Source organism: Littorina saxatilis, linkage group LG14, assembly GCF_037325665.1.
Source record: "Littorina saxatilis isolate snail1 linkage group LG14, US_GU_Lsax_2.0, whole genome shotgun sequence".
Classification (NCBI taxonomy): domain Eukaryota; kingdom Metazoa; phylum Mollusca; class Gastropoda; order Littorinimorpha; family Littorinidae; genus Littorina; species Littorina saxatilis.
The window spans coordinates 17,074,901-17,089,106 of NC_090258.1; the positions used below are offsets into that span (position 1 = coordinate 17,074,901).

Sequence of the window (14,206 nt, forward strand, 5' to 3'; positions counted from 1 at the left end):
ATTTAATCAGTCATCACTTCCTTGACGCGATGACAATTAGTGTGTTTGTTTAACCCACATCATTTGACAAAAGCCAAGTGCATGTGTGTGTGCGTGTGTGTGTGTTTGTGCGTGTGTGTGTGTGTGTGTGTTACACTGTGTGTGTATGCGTGCAAGCGTGCGTGCGTGTGTGTGCGTGTGTGTGTGTACATTCGAAGTGTCCTTTCGTGCTTAGGTAAGCTTATAAGAGAATATAAGTTGGTAGTATATCCTACGTGCGCTCGGCATTGGTGGGAGCGACTACCGAACAAGGTGAACAATAGATGACAACAACAGTCAAACTATAATGAAAAACAAGCACAGTATTTTGTAAGAACACATTTATTTGTCTTTATATGGAAGAATGGAAACATGCTTGTTTTGTTCACTATGGTCTGATGCACAGGCACTCGTCACGAGGTGGGCGTGGCCTATGTCTTGGCTGTCACTTCAGTGATGGACGGGGGGTCCGGTTTCTTATGGTTTATACAAGGTATGATACTCATAACACTCATGACACACAAATGATAAAAAGACTAAGACAAAGACATCAAAACAAATCAAACTTGACTAAATGTATAAAGAAAACACAACAGCAACCAGTTTGGGTAAATTCTTCATTTAGGCCAACAAAAAAAATAGGTCTGTTTACGGTAACATAGGCCAAAAAAATAGGGTCGGTAGGTCGGGATTTTTTTTTTTTTCCAAAAAACCATATTTTTACGTTATTTTGCCAAAAAAAACAAGATTTTTTTTTTTTCCCCAAATGCAAAAAAAAAGTCTAGGGTCGCGCGAAAAAACTAGGGTCGGTCGGGTTACCGTAAACAGACCTATTTTTTTTTTTTGGCCTTACATATGATTGCACGAGGACACACACGAGAACTACTGAGTCAGTAGTCTTCTGCAACTTTGGCGCCAGAAACAGGGGAGGGAAGGAGACAAAATCTGTGTCCGCTTTTCGTTCCATGATGCTGTCCAATCACTGAAGAGAACATGAGGATAAACTACATCGAAAACTACAGTTGCGGTTCACAGTGAGGACACACACACTATTAAGCCTGGCGAAGTCGACAGGGCGAAGTATACTTTGCGAAGCTGGCCGCACGAAGCTTTAGCACTGTCCTTACCCTCCTCTGCTGCAAGAGCTGAAAGTTGCCTCAATTAGTTTTAACAGCTTTCGCTCATGAAAAAACAAGGATACATCCACATTCATTCAAACAATTTTGGATGTCAGGTTTCTTATTTAAACAACGTGAAAACTTGCGCACACTTACAGATGAACAGCTCTTTTAATATATCAAAATACGGAACCAATCATACAAAAATGTACAATCTTAGGTCAGAAAATGCTTCTTCTTTTTCTTTTCTTTTTAAATAATGCTGACTTTCAATTCCCATGGTTGGTTTATTACAAACAAGTGTTAAAATAAAATAAAACGACAAGCAAATCCCATTTTTAACGGAACTAAATTCAAATAAACAAGTTTACAGTCTTTGGTTTTTGTATAAAACAATAAAGGAAAATTTGGCTCATTCGAAAAAAAGTGCTTTGCATAACTGTAAGATAGGTACAAGACTGTACCACAAAACAAGATTTCATGTCGGTGCATAAGATATGTATTTCAATCTCAGATATAATATATAAATATTTTAGTTCCCGTGTGTAGACACTTGAACACACAAACGTTTCAACTGTTTGAAAGCAACTCTACCTGTTTTTGTGTGTTTGTTTTTGTTTGAAATGAAACTACTGATGCACTGATTAAAATGTTGTTCGTCTGTAATTCTTGACGCCTTTCGTTTCTTCATGTTTTGCTCAATACTAGCCATGCAATTGATTACAACTATTTTTGCTGGCAGTTTCTTCAGCACGCAAGGACTCAGGCCTTTTGAAACTGACAAACTTGTTGATGAAATGCATGTGTCTGTGCCGAAACGTACAAGCTCGTCAGTTTCATTTCCGGCTGATGCAAGTATTTCATGCACAATTAAGAGTCAATCACATGCCCTTTTCTGAAGAAAAGAATCTGCTTGCAAAACGGACATCTACCGGCATAGTATGTACATAAGTTGCACTGGCTACTATTTTACCCGTTGATACTGACTCTTTACTCGTTCGCCAAGACTGAATGACGTTTAAATGATTTAAACTGTTCTCCGTTTGTGAAAATGAAGTTTCTGTATTTTCTGTATTTTAATTTAACAAACGGCGGGGCTTGAAATCCACGTAGAAGTAACATCTAGAAGAGTGTGAATTGTCGGTTCGTCAGAACCATGATATTGACGAATCTGCAAACAGAAAGAAAAATAGTTTGAAGTTAAAAATAATAACAGTGTTGTAAGTTTTGTTTGTGAAGCAACGATAAGTTCTCTCTCTCTCTCTCTCTCTCTCTCTCTCTCTCTCTCTCTCTCTCTCTCTCTCTCTCTCTCTCTCTCTCTCTCTCTCTCTCTCTCTCTCTCTCTCTCACACACACACACACACACACGCACGCACGCACGTACATCACACGCACGCGCGCGCGCGCGCACACGTAGACAGACAGACGCATAAAGAGGCTAGCGCTGTTTAACCACCGATGTGTTCCCCGTCAGTACAATTGATAAGCAGTTTAAGCATAGTAAACTATCATATAAAGTCGTAGAGTAAACAAAAGCGGAATTGTACGTGCTGTTTCCAGGATCTAAAAGGAGAGTGTTGGTGCCATGGATTTATTTGCACTGATAGAGAAGGCCTCCCCGCACATGTTTTTTTTAGTCCAAGTGAATCGTGTAATTTTCCAAAAAAACAACAGTTATCATAAGGCAGTTACAGGCACATATGTATTGTGTACTAGATGAATACCCGCTTCGCCGGGTACGGCTGCGCCGGGAAGAAGTCGAGCCGGCGCACCGCACGGAGGAAGGGAGACAAACGCGGCTGAAAACACTGGAGAAGATAAGGAAGAGTTACTGGGAATGGATCCAGAGAAAAACCAAAATCGGTTCAGCGCTGCGTGCTGAGAGCACGTGTTGAAATATCTCATCGATGAGGTTGTGTCCGGGGTGTAGCTGAATACGGTCTCCAAATTTGAAAAGATCCACCGAGAACTTTGGCTTGGCATCGCGGACACACACACACACACACACACACACACACACAGACAGACACAAGTCGTATATATAGATACACAAAACACAGGAGTGAGAAGTATAATAGGCTATAAGCTTGGACGTGATTTATTTAATTAAAGTGACTGTCTGCGATTGAATCGTCTGCTACACGTTACAGTTTCAGGCATGGTGAATCTGCACCAAGTTTCTGGTACCTGCTGGTACGGCGTGATGTCATAAAAAAATTTCCATTTCACACGGCATAAATAAATCCCTGCGCCTTGAATATGTGCGCGATATAAATTGCATAAAATAAAAATAAAAATAAAAAATAAATCCCTGCGCGATATAAGCCTCATATTGATTGATTGATTGACACGTCTTTGCTACACGTTGTGGGAACTAGACCTCTGCAATCGCTTATAGTTCCTTCGTTTGTTGACCGATTCACCTAAAATTTAGCATACGGCTAGCCATGGCCAATCGGTGCACAAACGCCCGAGCTATTAGACAGATTTAGATGTTGAACTTTTCAGCACGTGTACGGGAACGTGTACGGGTAACGTCATCAAATCTAGTTTTTACGTCACGCGTTTGCCAAGATCTACACGTCTTGGTGGAAGCAAAACAACGTATGATTTGAAACAATGGAGAAAAAAAAGTGAGTTGCGGGTGACGTAATATTTACATGTACGCGTACAGGTCTTTCAGTGCTACACGTTCGCTCATCTAGAGCACTGTAATTATGAAAACTGACCTGGTCATCTCGCTGTTGATTTGCGGTCTTCTGGGCACGTGCGTCCAAGGCCTCTTGGTGTGGATGGGGTTGTCTTTATTCCACCAGCCGGGCTCGGCCGCCGTGGTGGGAGGATAGTAGTACAGTGATTGGGGGTCTGAAAAAGTTGATGGTGAATTCATGTTTTAGCACAAGTCAAATAGTTTTTCATCATCACGTGGAAATACGTGTGTTGACTTCCAGATATATGTAAAAACAAAAAGAAAACAGAAGGAAAAAGACAATTAAAACAAGAAAAGCAAATGCTATATACGACTCCCCTTCGTCCCATTACATCAATCAATATCAATCAATTTGAGGCTTATATCGCGCGTATTCCGTGGGTACAGTTCTAAGCGCAGGGATTTATTTTTATTTTTTATTTGTATTTTTAATGCAATTTATATCGCGCACATATTCAAGGCGCAGGGATTTATTTATAGTAGAAGCCCAACCCCTCCTCCCCCCAATAGAAGACTCCATCCCTTTTATAAGACCCCCCCCCCCCCCCCATTCCATCCCAATTGAAAACTCTTTTGAACACTTGTACTATGTGTTTATCAAGTGTGCCTCTTTTGTTAGTAGAACTATATATTTAGGCTTACTATTTCACAAAGTGTTCAAAACGTGTTACAGAAATGTGTTCAAAAGTGAAACACTTCTGTTTAGAGTGTATGAATAAGAACAAGAGGGGCTAACACGGCAACACGGCAATTCTATAGTTACCTTAGGAATGGGGGAAGGGGGGGGGGGGGGGGGGGGAGAAAGTGGACACGGATGTGTCGCCTGTTCACTTTCAATCAGTGAAGATGATCATATTTGTCTTTCTCATAACTAGTTCCGTTGTGTTACAGACAAAATATAATAAGTCACCGATACCTGTAGCCTATAGCTTGCCATCGCGCACATTAATTGTATCCATAGCATTCACTGACCCGCAAAGTGCGTCTTATATTGATTTCCTGCAACTGTACACATCTTGGTGTTACGAGCCGTGTCACGTCACGGTTGCTTGCCTACCGTCGGCTTACCCCGGGGTCTTATTTTTTTAATTTAAAAAAAAAAAAAATATTTTTATTTTTTAAAATTTTTTAATTTTTCTTTTTTTAAAAATTTTTTTTTTTAAATTTTTTAAATTTTTTTTTATACAAAGCCGGGTTTTCCCGTGTAACATGCCCCTAATGGCTTTGCCGTGAGGGCGTAAAACTTACATTTTCTCTTTCTCCCCCCGGGGTCTTGAATGCCAATAGACCCAAGCTTGGGAATACAGTTGCCTCCAGGCATAATACGTGGCGCTAAAATAGATTGTATTAGTTTTGCCGGTACCTGTAACTGTAAGCTTGGTATACAGCAAGTTTTCTTGCTTCGTAAAAGCCAACCTCCCCTCCTTCCTGGGTATTTGCGGGTCTCCCCCCTCTCTCTCTCTCTCTCTCTCTCTCTCTCTCTCTCTCTCTCTTTCTCTCTCTGTCTCTTTCTCTCTCTCTCGGAGACTCCCCCCCCCCTCTCTCTCTCTTTCCCTCTCTCTCTTGTCTCTCTCTCTCTCTCTCTCTCTCTCTCTCTCTCTCTCTCTCTCTCTCTCTATCTCGCTTTGTGTGTGTACGTGTGTGTGTGTGCATGTGTGTGTGTGTGTGTGTGTGTGTGTGTGTGTGTGTGTATGTGCATCTGTGCGTGAGTATGTATGGGTTCCTCAATCTGTGTATGTGTGTGTGCATGGGTTCATATATATATATATATGTGTGTGTGTGTGTGTGTGTGTTAGTGTGTGTGTGATCGCGTGCGAGCGTGCGTGTGTGTGTGTGTGAGCGCGTGCGTGCGTGTCAGTGCGTGTGTGTGTGTAGTGTGTGTGTGTGTGTGTGTGTACGGTGGTGTGTCACATGATGAAACTTACGGCCAGCCGTGGCTTTTAATATTGGCGCACGAATGAAACTAATAATGTTCTCCATGTCTTTAGAGCACAAACTATGCGGGAGAGAGATTAAAGCGACAAAGTTGACAGTGTTCAATAAATTCATAATCATAACTCCTTTTCAGCCGCCTGCACGAACAGGCACCCGATATTAAGAAACGGAAAAAAGAAAAGAATATTGGTCTTTTAAACACGGCTATGTATCTTCTATGCCTGTGTAACACGAGAAAATTACTCCCACGAGATTTTTACTCCGGAGTAAACATTTCGTACGAAAACGTTACTCCCTTTACGAAAAAAAGCACTCCCCCATTACACGAGAAAATTACTCCCCAAGACAGGTGAGTTCCGAGTAAACATTTCGTACAAAAATGTTACTCCCCTGACGAATAAATAACGAATAAATTACTTCACCCCATCACAAGCAATTTAACTTCCGATGCCAGGTGTACGAAATGTTTACTCCCTTGTCCCCTGTTAGTCTTGGTGGTGGAAGGGGTGGAAGGAGGGTAGCGCGACATTCGTGTGCGCGAGATCACTTATTGGCATTATTCCTTCGCCCGCATCCCATTTTTGGGGAGTAAAAATTTCGTGGAGGGAGTCATTTTTCGTGTCTTGGGGAGTTCTTTTCTCGTACGAAAAGTGTACTCGGAGTAAGAATTTCGTACGAAATATTTACTCCGGAGTAAATTTTTCGTGGAGTAAAAATTTCGTGCTACACCGGGCACATGAGTCGAATCACACACTAGAGAGAGAGAGAGAGAGAGAGAGAGAGAGAGAGAGAGAGAGAGAGAGAGAGAGAGAGAGAGAGAGAGAGAGAGAGAGAGAGAGAGAGAGAGAGAGGGAGAGAGAGAGAGAGAGAGAGAGAGAGAGAGAGAGAGAGAGAGAGAGAGAGAGAGAGAGAGAGAGAGAGAGAGAGAGAGAGAGAGAGACAGAGAGAGAGAGAGAGAGAGAGAGAGAGAGAGAGAGAGAGAGAGAGAGAGAGAGAGAGAGAGAGAGAGAGAGAGAGAGAGATTTTCTACAAAGTTCAGTATCTGCAGCTGGCAATATAATCTTTACGGACAACTCGTTTTTGGCGCTTTTTGAACCGATTTGGAAATTGATGTTTCCCAAAGAACAGTCTCTCTCTCTCTCTTTCTCTCTCTCTCTCTCTCTCACACACACACACACACATCCACTGTGTCACCCACACCCACACATCCACTGTGACACACACACACTGTCACACACACACATACACCGTAACACACACACACACTCACACACATACACTGTGACACACACAAACACAGACACACACACTCACACACATAGTTTTCACGATCATTTATGTCGGGTGCCTGCTGAGTGCACAAAGGCGATAACGAAAGGGCGACACTTTTTACTCAAGACCCATTAACTCTGTCTGACACTGCCCACCCTGGGTTATTATTGAATGATTGCATGTCCCTGGCTGGCTACTTGCTTCAAGTGCATTCAGTCGTCTCCTAAGAAGTACCACGTGCAAGGGAAGAAGCAATGAAAAGTGTCGCAACCGTAGTAGTTTTTTTCCCCTCCATTGCTGACAGTTCATTCTCTCATTATGAAAAATGTAAAGGCAAACAGTTCAAGTCACATATCTGAACACAAAAGCTACCCGTTTTTACATTTAGTCAAGTTTTGACTAAATGTATTAACGTAGAGGGGGGAATCGAGACGAGGGTCGTGGTGTATGTGCGTGTGTGTGTGTGTGTGTCTCTGTGTGTGTGTGTGTAGAGCGATTCAGACTAAACTACTGGACCGATCTTTATGAAATTTGACATGAGAGTTCCTGGGTATGAAATCCCTTAGACGTGTTTTTTTTTTTTTTTTGGATAAATGTCTTTTATGACGTCATATCCGGCTTTTTGTGAAAGTTGAGGCGGCCGACTGTCACGCTCTCATTTTTCAACCAAATTGGTTGAAATTTTGGTCAAGTAATCTTCGACAAAGCCCGGACTTCGGTATTGCATTTCAGCTTGGTGGCTTAAAAATTAATTAATGACTTTGGTCATTAAAAATCTGAAAATTGTAAAAAAAATAAAAATTTATAAAACGATCCAAATTTACGTTCATCTTATTCTCCATCATTTTCTGATTCCAAAAACATATAAATATGTTATATTTGGATTAAAAACAAGCTCTGAAAATTAAATATATATGACTAAGTGCCAAAAGGTGCTCACAGAACAGAAGACGGTTTTGTTTTACAATAAAAATGTTTCTAAAAATGTGTGTCTGCTGAAAATTGGTGTGTTTGTGGATGAATGTGCAGAAATATAGTGGACATAATTTCGTGTGTCTGACTTGAACGGTTTTGAAGTTATCTTTGTTTAAAGTCAAAAATAACGCCAAAACCGGCCATCTGAAAACGGACATCGTGATACCTCGTGTTTTGAATATGCCACAGAAAAATAACAAGAAGCACAAATGAATTGCATTTAGTTTGATTGAATGCCTGAAACATCGCTTTACAGACGAGACCAAACGTCAAATCTAAATCTCGAGAGAATTTTTTTTTTTCGATAACCGAATTTTAAGGTGTCGCACGCAAGATGTGTCGTCATCACGGCATACATTTTTCAATCGCAGATATTTACTAAATTTCTTTTTCAAAAACTCTGGAATTGATGTCGACACGTCAAGCGATAACGGTGTATCAAACTGCTGTCTTTCAAGTAATCCAGCAAAGACTGCAGAACTTTTGAACAGCATTTTTGAAAACGATTTGAAAATGTCGTCATATCTTGCGTGCGACAAAATGTTCGGTAATTAACGGTTATTTTCTTTTAAAAACAAAATTTACATGTACAAAGATCTACTTCATCTACGGAACCACGTGACACATTCTGTGTTCAAAATTTGTGAAGAAATCACGAACCACGAATGCGCTATCAAGTGTTGAAATTATGTCGTCAACATCTTTTCAGATCTTGCGTGCGACACCATCTTGCGTTCAACATAAAATGTCACTACCTTATCGAGTTTAATGGGTAAAACTAACTATTTGTTGTCTTAGTTTAATCTTCTTAATTAAAAGCGTAATAAAACCGAACTTCCAAGATGAATTTTAATTGAGATTAGCGAAAGAGCGGGCACGCAAGTCGACCTTAAAGTAAAAGAATGATAACACGAGCGTTTGTCGTGTTGTCTTGCGTGCAACACATTGTCCAAAAAGGAAAATGTATATTTTTCTCAGACGTTTTTTAAGTTGAAACCTTGAAACTTCACACACATTTGGGGTTTAATCGCCCCCATGCATGATAAAAGTCTTGTTGACCCTTGTCAGATTTCAAGGTCACGGCCGGGTCACATGTGGTTCAGAAAACGGATGAAACATATTTTTTCAGAGATTTTTGAAGCTAGAACCTTCAAACTTCAAACAACGCTTTTGCTTAATGATTGTTCAACATGGAGAATTCAAGGTTGATCCTTGAGAAATGTGAAGGTCATAGCAGGGTCTCGTGTGGGTAAAAAAAACAAGTCGCGTAAGGCGAAAATACAATATTTAGTCAAGTAGCTGTCGAACTCACAGAATGAAACTGAACGCAATGCCATTTTTCAGCAAGACCGTATACTCGTAGCATCGTCAGCTAGTCCACCGCTCATGGCAAAGGCAGTGAAATTGACAAGAAGAGCGGGGTAGTAGTTGCGCTAAGAAGGATAGCACGCTTTTCTGTACCTCTCTTTGTTTTAACTTTCTGAGCGTGTTTTTAATCCAAACATATCATATCTATATGTTTTTGGAATCAGGAACCGACAAGGAATAAGATGAAAGTGTTTTTAAATTGATTTGGACAATTTAATTTTGATAATAATTTTTATATATTTAATTTTCAGAGCTTGTTTTTAATCCGAATATAAAATATTTATATGTTTTTGGAATCAGCAAATGATGGAGAATAAGATAAACGTAAATTTGGATCGTTTTATAAAAAATGTTTTTTTTTTTACAATTTTCCGATTTTTAATGACCAAAGTCATTAATTAATTTTTAAGCCACCAAGCTGAAATGCAATACCGAAGTCCGGGCTTCGTCGAAGATTACTTGACCAAAATTTGAACCAATTTGGTTGAAAAATGAGGGCGTGACAGTGCCGCCTCAACTTTCACGAAAAGCCGGATATGACGTCATCAAAGACATTTATCAAAAAAATGAAAAAAACGTTCGGGGATTTCATACCCAGGAACTCTCACGTCAAATTTCATAAAGATCGGTCCAGTAGTTTAGTCTGAATCGCTCTACACACACACACACACACACGCACATACACCACGACCCTCGTTTCGATTCCCCCTCGATGTTAAAATATTTAGTCAAAACTTGACTAAATATAAAAACCATAACCTTTTTCTCAGAGTTTTTCAAAGCAAGAACCTTGAAAGTTCAAATTTTTGGGCTTAATAGCCTCCATACACGGTTAAAGTCTTGTTGACCTTTGTCGAATCTCAAGGTCACATATGGGCAAATCAAAAACACGAAAATGCATCATTATCTCAGTTGTTTTTAAAGGGAGAGCCTTCAAACATCACACAACTCTCAATGATTCTCCAAGTTAAGGTAGATCCTTGTCACATGTCAAGGTCACGGAAAGGTCTCGTACGGGTAAAACAAACAAAACAAACAGATAATATTCATTTTTTCAGCTTTGTTGTTAGCTAGAATAGAGGCACATGCCACCATTCCATTCAACATGACTCATAGAAATGTATGATGTATGACGTAATTGCATTGCCTCTGTAGTTATTCCAGCCTTTGAAGAAATGGCGTTTTTCCTTGCTTGGACACATTTTTTAGAAAATATCCTTAAAGGATCTTTAACCTTACTGTGACCTTGGAATTTGATGAGGTTTAATTTAACTTGCGTAGTGTGCCAAGTTTCAAGGCCCTAGCTTCAAAAACATATGAGAAAACCTCATTGAAAAATGTATATGTTTGACCTCAACGCGACCCTGCTGTGACCTTGACTTTTTCAACCAGACTTTAATCGTGTGTGAACATTATACACTAGAACTGTGTGTATTTTCAAAGCTCGTGCTATAAACGCGCTGAATAAATTGAAAATATTCCACATTTGGACCAGATGTGACCCCGCTGTGACCTTGAACTTTGACAAAGATTAACCAGCAGGTCACTTTTAATGAGGTTTTATAAAAATGCTGAAAGTATGTGAAGTATGTAAAGTCTAACTGATCTAGTATTAAAACATGTAAGACGTGACAACGACAATTTTCCAGTTTGCAAAGAAAATTTAACCTCGCTGTGACCTTGAAATTCAATGTTGTTTAATGTGATGTGCACCATACCTGGAGGTCATTATACTTTGGTTGTGTGCCAAGTTTCAAAGCCCTAGCTTTAAAAACGTGCGAGATAACCTTAATGCTATGACTCAGTGCCGTTTTGAATGATATAACGAAAAAAATTATCGTTATTTGTAAAATCATTTGGGTAAATTTATCTTTTCTTTTCGTAATTGGGTTCCAGCATCTGTATCAGTCGTGTTTGTCAACTTTTATTTTTTAGCCCCTTTGTCCGCTTTTCGTGCGCACCTTCTGGCACTTAGTCATATATATATAAATTATTATCAAAATTAAATTGTCAAAATCAATTTAAAAACACTTTCATCTTATTCCTTGTCGGTTCCTGATTCCAAAAACATATAGATATGATATGTTTGGATTAAAAACACGCTCAGAAAGTTAAAACAAAGAGAGGTACAGAAAAGCGTGCTATCCTTCTTAGCGCAACTACTACCCCGCTCTTCTTGTCAATTTCACTGCCTTTGCCATGAGCGGTGGACTGACGATGCTACGAGTATACGGTCTTGCTGAAAAATGGCATTGCGTTCAGTTTCATTCTGTGAGTTCGACAGCTACTTGACTAAATGTTGTATTTTCGCCTTACGCGACTTGTTTTTTCTCTCCCCAGAGTACCATAGTCATGACCAACAATATCCAATAAATTCACCCGATTTAGATTGAAAGAGGTACTAAAGTACAAAGAGGAATATGTCTTAGTGTAGTAGGGTAAAGCCAGCTAGCTCAAGGGAAACCCTCCCTTGCCTCTTTTGAGCATGAGTCATGAGAATGTCTTTAATTGTGAAAGAAACTTATGAGAAAGGATAGGAGAGGGCTGAGTATGTCAGGCCATTTCAAGAAAACTATTCCTTTCTTATCAAAAGTCTTAGGTCCACAATTGGTGTTAAAAAGTGATCAAGTTTTCTTGACTTTCAAAACGCAAATTCAGTGTCATGAATGAAACAACACTGCTAACCAACCAACTCACCGCTAAAAGATGATGTTCAGAGAATATGACATTTATCAACAGTTCTCTTGTACTCACAACCAACCAGGAAAAATAGGCTTTCTACTAGTCGTACGCTTAGGATAAATGTGAGTACACGTACATCTGACAACAAGCAGAGAAAATGTGAGAACACAGAACCAGACATACAGACAGACGCACACACGCACAGGCGCTTGCACGCATGCACACACACACACACACACATAAAGAATAACAACTCGTCACAAACCCAAGCCAAACAAAGCCATGTTTCCTTCCTATTTAAGATTGTTTGCCCTTCTGGTTCTCCCATGAACCAAGTTTATGATCAGCTTGTCACCAATTCACTATTGGTAAAATCCACCTGTGGCAAAAGTGTTTTGACCGTTCACGACTATTTGCCTACCAACTATAGGCTGTTTGCTTTTCTTACCTGCCTTTCAGCAATGTACAAACAAGGCCTATAGAACTTGGGATCACAATGGTGAATTACAATCTTACGCTGCCTATTCCATACTTCACTGAACTTGAAAGGAAAAAGAAAGAGAGTAAAACGACATAGGAGAGGAGAAAGGAGGGGACATAAATGGCGGTGAAGAGAGAGACTATGTGTGTGTGTGTGTGTGTGTGTGTGTGTGTTTGTTTGTTTGTTTGTTTGTTTGTTTGTGTGTGTGTGTTTGTTTGTATGTATGTATGTGTGTGCATGTGTGCTGTGTGTGTATGTGAGTGTTAATGTGTGTGTGTGTGCTGCATATTTATGAGTGTGTATGTGTGTGTGTATGTGAATGTGTATGTGTGTATAAGTATGCGTGCGTGTGTGTTTGTGTGTTTGTTTGTGTGTGTGTGACAGAGAGAGTGACAAAGAGAGAGAGAGAGAGAGAGAGAGAGAGAGAGAGAGAGAGAGAGAGAGAGAGTTCTTTGGCTCTTTTTTAAATTTTTTTTATCTGAAAACACAGAATCAAAAAAACAAGGAAGGTAGGTTGTTGGAACGTTTGTTATTGACAAAACAATACATTCACAGATATTTCGACCCAACGGTCTTTTAAGTGAACAGACAAACAAATATTCACACAAAACTTATCTTGATAGTTCTATCAGTTTACGTCCACTCGTCAGGAAGCTGAGTGAATGAATGTGTGTTCATTCATTTGAACAATTTGAATGAATTTGGTTCATTCGCTTGGCTTCCTGACGAGTGGATGTAAACTGATAGAACTATCAAGATAAGTTTTGTGTGAATATTTGTTTGTCTGTTCACTTAAAAGACCGTTGGGTCGAAATATCTGTGAATGTATTGTTTTGTCAATAACAAACGTTCCAACAACCTACCTTTCTTGTTTTTTTATTCTGAATTTTGAAACGTTGGCAGTCTCTTTGTTTTTGGATTTATTTTATCTGAAAACACAGTTTATCTGCTGTTGCCAATCACAGATATACAGTTTCTTCATCATAACTGTCATAATAATGAATCCAAAAACAAGAAAGGTAGGTTGTTGGAACGTTTGTTATTGACAAAACAATACATTCACAGATATAATAATAATAATAATATAATAATAATAATGTCATAATAATGATCATGCAACACAACATAACAACCAACAACAATCTCACCTGTTGGTCGTCGACAATGTTTCGTTCTCAGTGTTGTGAGCTCTCCGAACGATCCTTCATGGCCGGGACCGTAGCGGGCCGTTGAGTTCTCTGGTTTGATAGATCGGGGTGGAGGGGTCTTCCCTGTCAGAGGGGGAAGAGCCAAGTATCCTAGCTGTCGTGAACCTCTCACGGGATCCTCTTTGGCAAGCACAGAATGTTCTCTGATGTAGTTCTGGAACCCGAGCTGCGTGACTCCAAAGAAAGCCATTCCTGCGATTAAAACTAAAAGCCGCAAACGGCAAAGTCTCTGTCTACAGAATGAGAATGATCGACTGATTGTTTGATTCAGGCTTTGCCCACACTTATAAACACAGTCGCAGTAGTCTTCGGCGAGTCCCTCTGGACTTATCTCTGTCTCATTCCACCCTTCCAGCGCGTAACCGAAAGTGGAAAGGATTACGCACCAAACTTGAACACACACGAGCCTTCCACGGACAGACTTTGTTGCTATGCAGCA

The 14,206-nt window shown here is 39.9% G+C and overlaps 1 protein-coding gene across 1 annotated transcript; it reads right to left on the bottom strand.

Annotated features, from left to right (window-relative positions):
• Positions 1–344: 344 nt before the first annotated feature.
• Positions 345–14,187, bottom strand: LOC138947252 (sperm microtubule inner protein 11-like). The gene is made up of 3 exons (XM_070318692.1): positions 13,708–14,187; positions 3,866–4,001; positions 345–2,307 (listed from the first exon to the last, which is right to left on the bottom strand). The coding sequence occupies exons 1-3, from the start codon at positions 13,955–13,957 to the stop codon at positions 2,259–2,261; spliced, it is 435 nt and encodes a 144-aa protein (XP_070174793.1). The 5' UTR covers positions 13,958–14,187; the 3' UTR covers positions 345–2,258.
• Between the last annotated feature and the right edge of the window lie 19 nt (positions 14,188–14,206).